The 15,314-nt window shown below is 46.2% G+C and overlaps 1 protein-coding gene across 49 annotated transcripts in view; it reads right to left on the bottom strand.

Moving 5' to 3' along the window:
- Nucleotides 1-10,188: 10,188 nt before the first annotated feature.
- Tcf7l2 (transcription factor 7 like 2) overlaps nucleotides 10,189-15,314 on the bottom strand; it is a 193,106-nt gene continuing 187,980 nt past the window's right edge. For 36 of the 49 annotated variants that reach the window (XM_032892273.1, XM_032892300.1, XM_032892322.1 and 33 more), the window contains one exon: nucleotides 10,189-12,360. In XM_032892273.1, coding sequence (XP_032748164.1) covers nucleotides 11,937-12,360 — 424 coding nt within the window. In that variant the 3' untranslated portion in view covers nucleotides 10,189-11,936. The remainder of the gene's footprint in view (nucleotides 12,361-15,314) is intronic. The other 13 variants (XM_032892294.1, XM_032892297.1, XM_032892298.1 and 10 more) reach the window with 2 other exon arrangements.

Consider the following 15,314-nt stretch of genomic DNA (forward strand, 5'->3'; position numbering starts at 1 on the left):
AATGAGTGGATGTGTGGGCTCCCTGTGGGACTAGGGAGCAAAGGGGTCACTGGGCTGATGGGAATATTCCAAGCTCCAATCGTGGTAACACAATTGCACAATCGTGTGCAAGTTTGACATTTTTCTAAAACTCACTACGTCTGCATTTCAAGTAAGTATGCTTTCTGCTGTCTAAAATATACTCCAATAAAGCTTTGTTTATTTATTTATTAAGGAGAAGAGCAGGTGTGTGGATCTAAGGGTGTCAGCTCCTGTTTCCTCCTTCTCATGTGACAGACAAGATGAGACAGACCATTGTGCCAACATTGATAAAGTGGCTTTTTAACCAAATCTTTCGAAGCCTGTGAGGGCCATATGAGATACAATGTTGCTGTATCAGAATATCCCTCAGAAAATGGATAAAGCGTAGGAGGGGGATAAGCAGAAGACCTGGGAGGAATTTGGGAGTAGAAGTAGGAATTGGATAGACTGGAGATACATTGTATGAAGTTCTCCAAGAAACAATAGAAATGCTACATGAAAAGAGGAAGCTTATTCAAAGATGAGGTGGCTGGAAATACTGGATGGCAGGTTATGGGGTCTAGTGATCCTACATGTGACCCGGGTTTCATTTCATGAAGGAAGGTGATTCTGAAATATAGAAGGGCCCAAGCTTGTGAGACAGTCTGACTGTATAACAGCCCACCTTTAAGAGAAGTGATCCAGTCTCGAAAGATCTACTATACAAGTAAAGTGAGCATTAATCTGGTGGGCACCCCAATGATCTGATGGTCTTTATATTCCGACTCTTAAAGTCTACCTACTCATTTCCATCCCGTTCGGGGTCAGCGTGAGCTATTGAACCTCTGTGTGCCTTCACCCCGTTACCTCCAGAGCTGTGATTAAAGTTCTCAGCACTGGGGTGTGAGGGTCTGGGGGTAATGACCTCAGAGCCTCGATCTGAGCTACTCTGGATCGTCTTTCATTTTCAGCCCTGAAGTGACTTTCCTCCTCCTTGAGGGGCTGTCTTGAACCCCTGGTGGTTGTTGCCCAGGATGTCCTTGAACTGATTTATCACTTGTATATCTCCCTAGGAGGCAACCATATCCCCTGTGTTATAAGGGCAGCCCCCAACTTGACAAAAGAGATACATATAAACAAGTTCTTAATGTCATTGTTTAAATAGAAGATTAACTCAGAAATAGGACTTTCTTTTTTTTTTTTTTTTTTTTTTTTTTGTCACAATGCAACTTTTCCTGGAGACTTCTTCACCTCAGACAGGTTTCCATGTCATGTGTGTAGACACAGTCGCCAAATGTCCGGCCCTGTCTGTGGCAGTAGAATAGAGACTGGAGAAAAGGGCTTCACAAAACAAACAGAGCATGCTCGAAAAAAAGTTCCCAGTATTCAATGGGAAAGAGGAAGGCGACATATGTCTGTCCCACATATAGGGTCCTGTGGCTTGTGGTCCAACATTTTTTTTTTCTGTTTTTGGCTTTTCTCTCGGCGCGCTAGCCCATTCTCAGGAGTGTTTTCTCTCTTTAAGGAAACTGTCTCTATTCCTATGTCTAACCAAGTGTCCCTGGTCCCCCACCTTGCCTTCAGACACAGGCCCTGGGTACTTGGGTAGATGCCCTTGGACTATGAACCACGCCTCTAACTCAAACCATTCAGACCCCCATCCTACCCCTACCTAGACTTAAAGACTGGCTCTTGGTTAGTTGCATCCCAAACTGGCCTGCACAGTGGTGTTAACTCACAGGCCACCTTATGTAGGTTGTCCATTAAGGCTGGAGCTCCCGGAACAAAAGGCAGACCAGGAGCAACTAAACGAGACCATAGGCAGAGACATAGCTCCTGTGAGCAAGAAAGCTTCAAAGACACCCAAAAGAAACAAATTCTCTTGCCCCTCAGCTGTCTACCCAGAATGCACAGAAGGGAGGAAGGCACCAAGAAGGTGGAGCTAGCCAAATGAGAACAGGGCATTCTGGGTAGAATGCTGAGACTGTAACAGACTGATCCGGCTGAGCCCGCATTAGGGTGTACGCATGCGCACGTTTGTTTGCCTGAGGACCAGGGAGGGGGATTCGGTTATCTCCTATGCACATGCTGAACTCAGGCATTCTTCATTACTTCCTGCCCTCTGCTCTATCAGTTAGACTGTGGACTCTTCTGTATCCACTCCTAACACAAGGAGCTGGCCAGCCAGGGGCCCAGGAAAGAAGCTCTGAACACAGTGGCCCTTAAAGAGTAAAAACAAGAGGGGGAGAGACCAGGGAACTGGCTAATTACACCTACCAAGCGACAAATCACTCGGAAAACATAAATACGTTTTCAAGGACACTCGTCCACTAACGATGCTAAAGTGTTTTTCTTTCAAACCCCAGCAAGAAAATCCAAGGGATGAAACAAACTTCGCTTATTTTAGTTTCTACTCAATTACCTGTTAATGGAAAAAATCTGGCACCAGCCGTAATGAGGCGGGCATGAGCTCACTGGCGCGGGGGTCGGGGCTGTCAGGGAAGGCTGCAACAAACCCAGCCTTTATCAGCTTCTCTATAACCCTTTTCAAACCGCTGTCACAGGGCCCACCCCGCGCAGGAGGGAAAGAAGGAACTTGGAATCTGCTCCAGGCCTCTGAGGCCCTCTGGGAAAAGGAAAATTGTTGTTGGCAAGTCAGCCTGGCTCCAGAAATTGATCCAGTGCCCCCCACTTGTCCATGCAGCAGCAGACAGAGCTAAGAATTTTGTTATAATTAAATAACAGGGTGCTGATTGGTTGCTGGAGGTGGTCTAGAAACTGGTGTTTAAAGACAGAGAACAAGGGTTACTATTCATAGGAAAATCCCAGCGTCTTAAAAATCCATCTGTTTCACTCCCAAATTTAGGCCAAAAAAATGCTCACTTGCTGTCTTTAAAAATACCACCTGCTTAGCAATGTTGTATAATGTGCCATTATGTAAGGGGGGAGGGAGACACAGGCTGGGCTGAAGGATGCTGTATGGTTGGGCAAGGTCCCCTCCCTCAGAAAACAGACACAGCCTTGCTCAGGCCAAACTCACCAAAGGGTCTTAGGCCTGGACTGCCTTGCCAGTATCACCTTAATCAACTGCAGCCATGAGCACCCAGATACCTGGGCATGGTTCCTACAGATACCCACCACGCACTTTCCTGACCTTACCTGGTCTGGATTGGAAGTTACCAAATAATGTAATCTGATTTGGCCTAGGCTGTGAAGTTAACCATCAGCTAGACTGCCAGGTGAGGCCAAGACTCCTGGAATCAGAGGCAGAAGCACCTAGATTCTGTTCACCTGGCTGCTATACATCTCACCAACACTGGGGGATAACAGTAATAGGACACAGGGACCTCGTGAAATATCCCCATTTCTCCCAAGTGAACTAATGTCCCTGTTTGGCCTCACTGTGACAGCGTTTCCCAGAAAAATGTTGGGACTGTTTCTTTAAAGATTCTTACTCACAGGGTAAGTGAAGAAAACTGTCCCTAAACTGATGGCGGCAGTGGATGGGAGTCAAGAGGGACATTACTGAGGAGAGGGGCTAAGATGCTCAAAGTACATAAGCCATGAAAGTCCTTATGGAACCTTACAAAATAGTAATAAGAACAACAAAGACAGTAGCTGTCCCTAGAGACCTAATAATCTCATACCTGCCAGGTTTTAGCCAGCCAATGGCTCTTGGCTCCTGGCCATGGTGAAGGAAACAGGATCTGCATGACAGTACCAGGGTGAGACCCCTGGAAGCTAAACATGGTGGCTGACCATGTGGGAGTGCCGCCAACAGGTGTCTGCTGGGTTCTGAGAATGTCACGCTGGAATGTTCTGTTGCCCTGAAGTTCCCAAACCTGGACACTCATCCAAGATGGGGATCAAGTCTTGGAGCCTTCCTCAGGTTTGAAATTTCTTACATCAAAGAAATCCAGGAGAGAATGCGTGGCATTAGTAACCACTGACAAAGCGGCCCGATGTCAATTGCAAGGAATTGCGCCCTCTAACCTTAACTGTGCTGCATTCTGCGATGTGGCTTTGGACGAGACGCCACCAGGGCCCTTTCTCAGGCTTTGGTTTCCTTTAGCCCATCTTCCCAGCTCTTAGAAGCTAGACCGTTGGGCTCTATTGAGAGCAGGTCCTCTTATCTACAAAGGCCTCTTGGAATTCTGACCCGGAAGGTTGGTATTCACTAAACTTCTGTTGGGTTCCCTTTTGAGGCTCAAGAGAAAGATGATTGCCCAGGACAAAGATGTCTGGAAAGTTGTGTGTTCCTAGTATACCCTGACACCAAGGGGAACCTTGCAAGTCACTAATACATCAGGACTTCCCATTCCTCCCTCCTCCTCAGCTCCGAGCTCACTCCATAAAGCAAATATAGAACACCAGGGTGGTTTCCACAAATGTTATCTGAAAGTTGTTCATAGAAACTGAGTGTGTTCATTTGTTACTCACTCTTAGAGGCGGTTCCTTAAATTTTAGAGGCTGTGCGTGAATTTTGATGGAAGTTAACTTGTCATGCCTTGGTCTCGTAATACTAACAAGAACGTAGGTGATAAGGGAGGCAGGACATAGAGTATTTTTATTATTTAAGGAGCAACCAACGCCACCATTAGAACCTGGAAGAAGTTAGCTCTGTTTAACTCAAATTCCTCATCATTCCACACATCTATTGGAAGAGCCATGGCAGTTTGGGACAACTTTTTGTCATGACTTAGCCTCTGGAGACTATCCTGTCAGACCTCCCTCCACAGACCACGGGACAGCCCTGGATCGTCATTCTCTTCTCCAGAATACACAAAACCCCAAGAACTTTTCATTCTTCTCACCGGTCAAAACTGCTGTAAGCCTTTCCGTGGACTGGAGCTGGAATAGCATAAAGTAGAATCTCTGTGCATCGGATGCAAACTTCCCATAAAACTCACCTATCTACCCTACCTATGCTAGGTGGACAGTCGGCTTGTATGAGTTTGGAGCCATTTATGAACGAAGCCACCATGGTCAAGTATCAGTGTTAACCACGTGGCCCTTGGGCATTCCTTTTTTTTAATCACTCGATCTCAGTTTTGAGGTTTTACTCTTCTTTTGGGGTTGGTTCTGCGTATTGGTGCTTTGTGATGGTGTTACAATACAGACGTCTCGTATTGTTAGACCGTGACTTGTCTTTTGTCTCTTTAAATGACTTTGTGATAAAATGCTTTTTGCAGACTAATCCTAGAGAGGACTTCCCTTAACTTGATAACACATATCTACAGAAGCACACAGCCACCGTATGTGTGGTGAAGTAGGGGCTCTTCTGTGAATTCAGGAGAAAGATAAGAAAGCCAGCATTTCTAAGCCCATTGCACAACACAGTCCTGGGAGAGGTACTTGCCAGAATAGAACCTGAATCCTTAAACCTCTGTTTACTTGTGCTTAAAACAGGGGCGGTAGTTGTAGGGACCTCATAGAACTGCTGGAAGAATTATATAAGGTATGAGAGGCGATGAAAGCTGATTGGTTGGATGCTTATTTTATAGTTCTCATGTCTAATCATTCCTCCTTCATAGAATTATACAGCCATGCTGGCGTTGGAGCTTTTAGTTCCTTCCGTTATGGGCAGGGAACTCTTCACACCGTAGTGGTGTGTGAGTGACCTAAGGTTTGCACAATGGAATGTGGTCAGAATGAACAACATGGCCATTTCACAGTCCTAAGATGAGACACTGCTTCCATAACGTTAGGGAAATGAGTTGGATAAAGAGATGCACTGACCACATCCAAGTTCCAACTCATCCCAGAGCCAAATTCAGTCACCAGACCAAGAGCAAGAAAAAGAAATACTTAGGCCTCCGATTTGGGATAATGTGTTTGTTACACAGCATTGTTGCAGAACTAGCTGACAGATACAGTTGACGTGTGAATGGAGCTTGGTATACAGTCCCTGCAGAGCTTCATCCTGTTTTCTTCATTGGAGAATGTTACATACAGCTTGAACGTGAATGGACCCGCTGAGAAATGAGATGGCTAACATGCACATAAGTGGTTAAGTATCCAAGGGATATTAAATTCAGAAAGAAGTCAACACATATTTTCCCCTACAAAACCCCCCCTATGGTCAATTACAGTTGGAAATGTAGGCAAAATGAAAGAGTCTAAAGCAGAGAGAGAGAGACAGACAGACAGACAGAGAGACAGACAGAGAGACTGAGAGATAGAGAGACAGAGAGAGATAGAAAGACAGAAACACAGAGAGACAGAGACAGAGAAAGAGGAGGGAGGTCCATGTGCACTCATCCAGAAGCTAGAATCTGATGGCTGCTATCTTTTTTTTTTTTTTTAAAGAACCCTTTCCCCTAATCCCCTGAGACAGGATCTCTCACTGAACCTAAAACTCACCATTTTAGCTGGGGTGTGTCTGGCCATTGAGCTCCCAAACTTCGCCTATTTCTGCTCCTCAGTGCTGGGGTTAGAGGTGGGCTCAGCCATGCCCAGGTTTTGATGTGGGTCTGTTGTGTTCCAACCCAGATCTTCATGAGCATGAAGCTGTCTCCCCAGCTCTAGCATAATTAATTCGCCAACACTTTGAAGCTGTAGGAGCAAACATGGCATGAAGTGTACCAACCGTGTGAGCAAAAAGAATCCATAGGGCTGGAGTGCCAACAAACCATTTTGGGGAAATCCTAGTATGAAAGCCAATAAAATGTCCATCAATAATCCTTATTCTATTAACTACATTCCCTACGTGTGGATCTCACACTCTATATAATTATTTTTCTTACCGTACTACAGCGATTCCTGTCATTCAGACTCCACTTTTGTACGACTCCACTCTCACCACAGTAAGGAAGACTTTAGATAATGCAGCGAGCACATATGACAAAAGAGTCAACCTTCCATTTTATTCTGTCTTGCTTTTAAAATGCTAACCTTGGTGCATTACACTGATCTCCCGACCTTCGATGGCTTACAACCCATAATGTGGAAAACAATATATGATGTGAATAGATAATACTAAAAAATATACCGTGATACATACTTAATTTTCTTTCAGCTTTTCTAAGAATTAAATGGCTCAATCCAATCAACCGTCATCAACCTCGTTCCCCCCACCCCCACCCCTTCTTCTTCTTCACTCAGAAACCAAGAATAAGAAAACGTGATTATAAGAAAAAGGTCTTGTGGACACACTGGTAAGGGACTTATCTCTGGTGGGTTCAGCAAAATCCTCTCTCGAGCGTGAGACTCCAGTGTGCCCAGCTACCGGTGACTTAGCTGTCTCCGCCTTTATCACAAGCCACCTCCTGTGGTGTTTAGCGCTCAGGCTCTGGTTTCCACACGGGTCCTTCAGGGAAACCCACCAAGCCTAGGTCTCACTTTCTACATGGATGAAGTGAACACAAGAGTAACCACTCTGGAGATTAAATGAGGAATGCAGGTAGATTTTAGCCCACCTGCCTTCATCACCTATGTGTAAAACTCTACCAAGGTTTATGCTGTAAGAGAGGAAGAAAGACCCAGGCAGGTTGACTTAACTCATGCTTGTGCCATTGCCTAGAGCCACCCCAGTGCAGATAAGTGTCTACGAAATAGTCACTGGAGGCATGAATGAATGAATGAATGAATGATCCCATCACTTACAGCTCATGCAGAGCACACTCACGAGAGGCCAGCTCTGAAAAGCCCACGCTGGATCTCACCAGTGCCGCCTGCCAGTCACGTACCAACTTGGGTCTAGCCTCTATGACTATTCCGGGCCTGGTGATGCTCGCTTAGCCTTTGAATTGGGAGATGAAGAGGTAGCCTCAGCTGAGAATGCTCCGGAGAATCCAGTCTCCACCCAGGTCCCCGGTGATTCCCAGCTCTGGTCTGCAGCTCTTGCCTCAACTGCCACCTGCAAGAGTCTTTCAGGCTACCCGAGTGTCTGTCCAAGGGGGTTACTTAAAAAACTCATTTTATGCTGTAAAAATCACACCAGCCAGGGACGTGCCCTTCCAAGGAGTGGATGTTAGTTACTCTTGCAGGGCCACTAAGTTCCAGGTAGAGTGAGCGAGAGCGTTCCTTCTGATGGCCCCACACAGAGGGTCTGGGAAGCTCCCCTAATACAGTTCACACACTGCCGGGCGAAAAGCAAGTATAGGTGACCCCAAATTAGAATTTAACAAAAGATCTGCCTCGGGGTGTCTAATGAAAGGAAAGGCACTGGCCTTTTCCCTGATGTCTGTAAGGGGCACACTACCCTAAAGTCCAGCATGTCACTACAACACCCTTGGCACTGTGGGGATACACACAGAGAAAGAAGCATTGCTCAGTCCCCATCATGCTCCCCACACAAACACCATTCAAGCTGGACAATGCCTTTTTTCTTTCCTTTAACAGAGACAGATGGGTACCTATTAGGTGCCCAGGACCGACCCTTGTCCACCACGTTAAACATGAAAGCCAAGCTTCTGTCCTGTTGGAGGACTCGGAAAAAAAAATGGTTTTCAGCTGGAGTGACTTTGGCCCCCAAGAGGATATTTGGGGGTATCTGGAGATAGTTTTGGTTGTCAGGAGGTAGAGTACAGGGTGAGTGCATCTATAGGGTGGGAGCAAGGAATGATGGTAAACTTCTGCACAGGACAGGTCCTTGACTCCAGAATGTCAGCAGTGCCAAGTACAGTAAATGCTGTGCCCTTGAGTCTCCAGTCGAGACAACGCACCCTGTGGCAGTGGTTGGGGAGCTACAGTGAGTGGACTGGGGGGCTCCAAGAGCACAGAAAAAAAAAAAACAAAAACTCTATCATCGTAGGTTCTGACCATGGGCGAGTGCTCTCTGAAGGGAGACCAGAGGCTTGAGGGGGAGCTGCCAGCAAGAACAGCAATGCTTTGGGGGAACTTCATTCTCTTCAAAGCTGGGTTTCCTGAGATCAATCAGGCGAGTGAGGCTGAGGTAGGCTAAGGCAGAGGCAAGGAAGGCTTGTCTTATTCTATCCACCAGAGAGGGCCCATCTCTAGTGTGTAAAAGTGTAACTTGATGTTGAGAACATGGCTTGAAGCCAGGTCTCCACGGAAGTTCCTTCAATTCCCCCATCTACCAACCACAGTCTTGGACAAGATACATTGTATTTCTCAATCCATTGTTACAAATAAGGCAGAAGGCAGCAGGAGTGCCTTTCTTCAATGGTGGTGGGATTAATAGGAAAATGCTCCAGGACGACTTGGCACACAGCCACCAGTAGCACAGTGCTCTTATCTGTTCTCAAAGCTCGATCTGGGCCCAATTCTGTGGACAGAATACAGTAGGGAAGAGTGATCAGAAATATCTTTACAGAGAACAAAACACATCGAAACCAAAATGCAGAAAGTACATAGACCCACAGATAGCCCAAGCAAGGCAGAGTTCCTAAAAGTTTTTGACCCAATATCATAGTGATCTTAGTGACAGTCACACAAAGGGCTTCCACCCTCAGAAGGCACATCTGTCCTAGACACGTGAGCAATAAAAATTCCATCCAATGGACAGGGAGGAGAAACACCCACTGACCACAGGAAGCTCTTCACTGCAACCCTCCTCACCGATTGGGGTCAATGAAGTCATCCCAGGAGAGAACCCATACCACGGGTCTCCAGAACAACAAGACCCTTCTAACGCAGAGCTCTGAATCACCCGCTCTCCATGCACAGCCGGGTGAATGGGATACCAGCTATCTGAAAACCTGCTTGCTCAACGATTGCTAGATAAGTGAGAACCCTAATCCTTGCCTTCCTCCCTCAGGTAGCGTCTAAAAACCAGTCAGGACAGACTCACGCTCACCGTCCTGAAATGGTTCCCACTCAGTTCCTTAAGTCCACTCTGGGTGAACCAAATCACACTTTCTTTTGAATCGAATTCTGTCGCACACTGCGCAACAAGGGGTGTGAATGAACGATGGCCAAGCAGGCAGCATTTGTTCTATTACCGTGACACAGTGGCGTATAAGGAAGACACACCTTGAGGTCCCCTGGTACACAGGACACTTCACTGCAAATGAGACATGACATAAACCAGGTGCGGCCAAATGTTCAAGAATAGTGGAGGGAGTGAGGAAGATGTGAAGACCGTTTACGGCATCCGGCCACCACCCACCACCACATGCTACTTACACCACCTCAAGCCCTAACGTGGGAGGCATTCCTCCAGAGAAAGTCCAGTGCCCAAAAGAAGACACCCCCACCCCAAATCACAGAAGAAAGCGACCAGCCTTTCTGCACATACTAAGTTGCTTTTATTAATCCAGAACGGCATGCTACAGATACTGTACAGCATGGACATTTATTCATTACAAAATGGCTTCCAAACCATCCAAAAATGAACTTGGAATAAGCATCAAACAGAACGGTAACACCACAACTGTTAGGAAACATTCAAAGTATTCACAAAAAAAAATTGTTATAGTTAGCATTTTAATAAACCAGAGAAAACCGGAGACAGTTTTACAATCGCTTCATGTCAACTACGATGGCACTGAAAAGACAGGTCTCGGCTTTATACAGCATTTTACAACATCGGCATGCCTAGGTTCTCTTGTTTTTAAAGTTCGCTACCTACTCGTATGTCATACTTGTACACAGAAGCGGCAGCTGGTTTTTTTTTTTTTTCTTTTTTTCTTTTTCATTTTAAGAGTAATCTAATATACAGAATTTTTGGCCCTTAAGGGTTTAGACCTCTTCATTTAAAATGCTTTCTGGACAGTCTGCTACCAAACACATTTTGTTATAGGTGACATTAAAACTACATACAAATCTATCTATATAACATCACAGCAAAACATGGCGAACAGAAAGTACGGCATCAAAAAGGAGGGAGAAAGCTAAAGTCACTGAGAATTTTGGCACATAAAAAGTTTTGCACACGGTCAGTCCATGTTCTAAGAGCACAGGGTAATTGACTAGGAGGTCCAAGGGGAAACGGGGCGGTTCCCACGGCTGCTCTGCTCGACCCTCTCGCTAATGTTCAAGTCTTGTTTTACGTAATGGCTTTTAAAGCAACTTTTGTTAATGCTACTGATCCTTAATGCAGCTATCAATGTCCATTTGGTGGCATCTGGGTTTTATACAGAAACAAACAAACGAAAAGTCAAGAAAAGGAAACAAAAAAATATATACACAATTTATATATAAACTTAAAAACCTTGTACAAATGAGTTGTTGTATATAAGATGCTTATGTTGGGGGGGTTGACTTTATACAGTTTCAAAAAAAAAGGGAAACAATATTTAAAATTCGACGGACAGACAGGTACGGACAAGCAACCTCTAAAGTAATAAATACTACTGGTCCAACAGTGTTGATTCCATTCATGTTGAGTAGCGTCCCCTCCCCCCAAAAAGAACAACACCATGGAACAAGGTATATTAACACATTTTAACCCTTTGTTTCTGTACATTTAAACAATAACAAGTAACATCACAATAAAAGTTGTTTCACATGGGAGGAAAAAAAAAAGAAAGAAAGAAAGAAACGGCACTGCATTCATCGTGCCCTCGTGGTTTAAATACCAGGATGGAAAGTGATTGGTTCGCAAGCTCGTATTTAATACAAATAATACAGAACCAACTCCTTCTGGAGGGTGCTTCAAAATTGCTTCTCTCTCTTTTTTTTTCTTTTTGTTCCTTAAATCAGTCTTTTAAAACTAAGCTATCCGAACTACATAACAGTTATGTATATATATATTTATATATTTTTTAAACGCTACAAAGACTTTAAACAGCTGTTGATAAAAATTTTGGTAGAATCATGAGGTTTCTCTCATCTACATATTTAAAAGGAGAAATTGAAATAAGAATGGGTCAAATATTGACCAATGAACTCCATAAACATTAACTCATGTAGCCACAGTGGCACAAAATTAAAGAACAAGAAAAAAAGCTTTCCAAGCGGGGGAAGGGCGAACCAAGAACCAGAAGGAAACACTTCAATCAAGCAGGGGCACGGAGGACGAGGAGGCGAAGCTATTCTAAAGACTTGGTCACCAGAGACAGAGGCTGGGGTTGCGTCCCAGCCAGCGAGTTGTGGGAATGTAAGGAAGAAGTTGATGGTTGTGCGAGCGATGAGGAAGGGACCATGGACGGCTGCAAAGTGGCAGGTGGCAGGTCCAGGACCCCGTTGGGACAGAGGGCAGAGGCCTTGCCGTGGGCAGCTTCGGCCAGCAGGAGCGCGGGTGGTGGAGGCATCATGGACAGGTGGGCCAGAGGATCAGGCTTCAGGGACAGCGAGAGCGGCTGTGTCTGCTCAGTCTGTGACTTGGCGTCTTGGGGAGGGGAGCCTAGCAGATGCGGTGAGGGGGGAGGCGAGTCTAGTAAGCTTCCATCTGAAGAGGGTGGGCTGAGGCAGCTGCCTTCACCTTGTATGTAGCGAACGCACTTTTTTTTTCTCCTAGAAACAGGGGGAGAGAGTTATCTGTGAATAAAGGGCAAAGACGCCAAGGGAGAGAGTTATCTAATGCTCGCAGCAAGTTCATGTAACCTAAGGGATGACCCCCTGCAAGTCATGGCTCGAGGCCATAGAGCAATTAAAAGCAGTGACTTGAGCAGGCCACGAGGCTCCCAAGTCCACTCCTGAGAAGGAGGTGCCTAGCCACGCCCTCCCTCCTCTCATAGGACACGCCCAGAGGCCCCACTGAGCATGTTGATGGAAATGACCTGTAGAGGGTGGTACACATTCACCTGGGAAGTGGGTTTGCCTATGTGACTCACATAGTTTATCTCCCTTTGGGCTTGGATTATCTTCCTTTTCCCATCACATTTTGCTTGCCCTCCCAATGATCCCACCCCACCCCCCAGTCCCCAGTGATGCCTCAGTGAATTTAAAAGAAAAAAAGAGCTCCTTCCCCAGTGGCCTCTTATCAATATGAAACCCTCAGAATGCTGACTGTTGAGCCCATATAGCTGAAGGCAGCGCTAGCAAGAGGCTTAAAGGTTTAAACACACCACCACTGTGAGGCTGCTCGCGCCCAGAGACGCTTTGGGCCTTGTCTGTTAAGAACCACACCAAATCGAGAGGTCAGAATCAGGTGAGAGGGGAGGGGGGTGGGGGTGGGGGAGAACAAAACCGAACCAAAACAAACTAAAAAAACAAAACCAACGGAAAAAAGAAAAAATAATAATAATTAGAACCACCAGATAAAGAAAAAAAAAGGTAGAAGAAGGCAAACAAAGGTGGGGGAGGGGGGAGAATAAGAAAAACAGAAAATGATTCAAAAGTACAAGAATAACTGGTTGACATGGCCTGCAGGTTGTGGATAAAATTAAGATTCAAAGTTGTTTAAAAATATTTTTTTTTTGGTTTTGTATTTTCCCCCCTTAAAGATCCAGGGCTTCCTTTTCCCCACCCCCTTGGTGAGAAGGTTGCAAGGAATGAGGTGGGGGGGGTAATGCAGGGGCAAGGTCTTATCCTTGTCAACTTGCTGAGGCCAGGGGTGGAGGGAACAGCACAAGTCAGTCACAGAGAAGTGACAGGAGGGCCCTTGGGATCAGGGTCTGAACCAGAACAACCAAGTCTGCCCTATGCCAACACCATAGCCTCATCTTCCCACAAGCCATTTGTGTGGGAAGTGGGAGTGAGAATCTCAGAGCCTTTCTCATTTATCATCAAAGGATAAGGTCGGGGGGAAAAGAGCTCAAGAAATCAGGCATGAGACTTTTAAACCTTCCCCTCCCACTTCCATCCCTGGCTGATGGGAACCTACTTAGTAGGAAAGGTGACCCCGGGGGACTGACCCACCGATGTTGTGAGAACAATTTAGATTTGGAAACATCTCAAATCTCTTCAGCATAGCTGTCAGAACCACAGTGGGTGCTGCTCCATCCAGAACCTAGCCTACAAGCACAGGCCAGCTATTTGTCACTGAAGAACTTTCAAGGTGCCTCCTGCTTGAAGGAAAGCCCCATGGGACAGTGTCTCTGGCATTTGCAAGGATGGGGCTTACGGCATGAGTTCTTCTGGTCTAGCCTCAGAGCATGGGGTGGGGCGGGAACATAGACTCTATAGAGTGTCGGGAGGGTAGGAAAAGAGGGGAGGGTGGGAAAGAACATGTTTAGTCCTCCTGACCTCCAAAAGCTATGGGACAAGTGGCCTTGGATCTGGATCTGTTTAGACCAGAAAGAACTCAGGGTGAGCAAGGACGGCCTTTCGCACCCTTGTCTGATGGGTTTCCTTTCCCTCCTTGGGATAGACTAGCACAGACTAAGGCTTCTGTTCCCATCCCGGAAGTGAGACAAACAGTTAAACCTCTCCATTTTAAACCACCTTAGCCTGCAGATCAAAACATGCTCACAAACTAGGATCTCCATGCATTTTCAAAATGGGGAGAAGAAAAGAAGGCGGAGGGCAGGGAGGGCATGAGCAAAGGGAGGGCATGAGCCAGGAAAGCAAGGGGGCAACAGGAGAGAGGAGAGGAAGGTGGGGTTAGGGCAGCGTGAAGCAGCCCTCCAGGCTCTGTCAGGGCGACAGTGCGGGGCGAGAAGATGGGGAAGCAGCTTGGTGGGCTCAAAACAGTCTGGTTAAAATGTCCTCCCTCGAACTCCAAACAAAAGTAGGCCCTAAGAATCTTGATTGGCTAGGAGCACTGCTGAGGCCTTCCTCATGCTTCCCACCCCCCTTTCCAGATCACGAGGCTGTGTGGGGCGTAGTTTGAACACAGGACAGGAAGACTATGATGATGGACCAATGCTACCCCAAATAGGGTGGGCTGAGGCAAAAGGTAGCTGGAACACAAACATCTGGATGGGCCAGAAAATACCTCCATTTCCAAGTACTTGTGTGTGTGTGTGTGTGTGTGTGTGTGTTGATTTTTGTCATTTGCTGTCCTACTGATTAGCATCCAGCTCAGTGTGGCAGTGGCACATGTGTAAAGAAAGAAACGGGGGATGGGTACCTCCTTGTTCAAGCTCCGTACTATGACCCCTCCCCCACCCCCGTTTTAGAAGATGGAGTCTCATAAGCTCTCATGTCTAACTTCTCCTGTATACACTGTGTGTGTGTGTGGGGGGGGGTGTACTGGTCCTATTTCGGAAGCTTCTCCTCAAGAAGAAATAAGCTTGCAAATACATTACAGCATTAAAAAAGATGTCCAAAACGGAAGAAAAATGGCAGGTAGAACTTTGTAGGGCCAGAGGATGGCTGTAGGGTGTCAGGGGCCTGCTGGACTCCACACCCTCTGTCCAGGGACACCTCAGCCTCTCTGACAACAGAGATGCAGTTGGCCCCCAACGTTTGTTTTAGAAGCTGCTGAGGAACGAAGAGACACAGCTTCAATCCAGCCAAAGCAAAATACAAACCCGACTGAAAAACTGCTATTGTTCTCGATAAAAGTATCAAGAACCTTCTTG

This window comes from Rattus rattus, chromosome 2 (genome assembly GCF_011064425.1).
Source record: "Rattus rattus isolate New Zealand chromosome 2, Rrattus_CSIRO_v1, whole genome shotgun sequence".
NCBI lineage: Eukaryota > Metazoa > Chordata > Mammalia > Rodentia > Muridae > Rattus > Rattus rattus.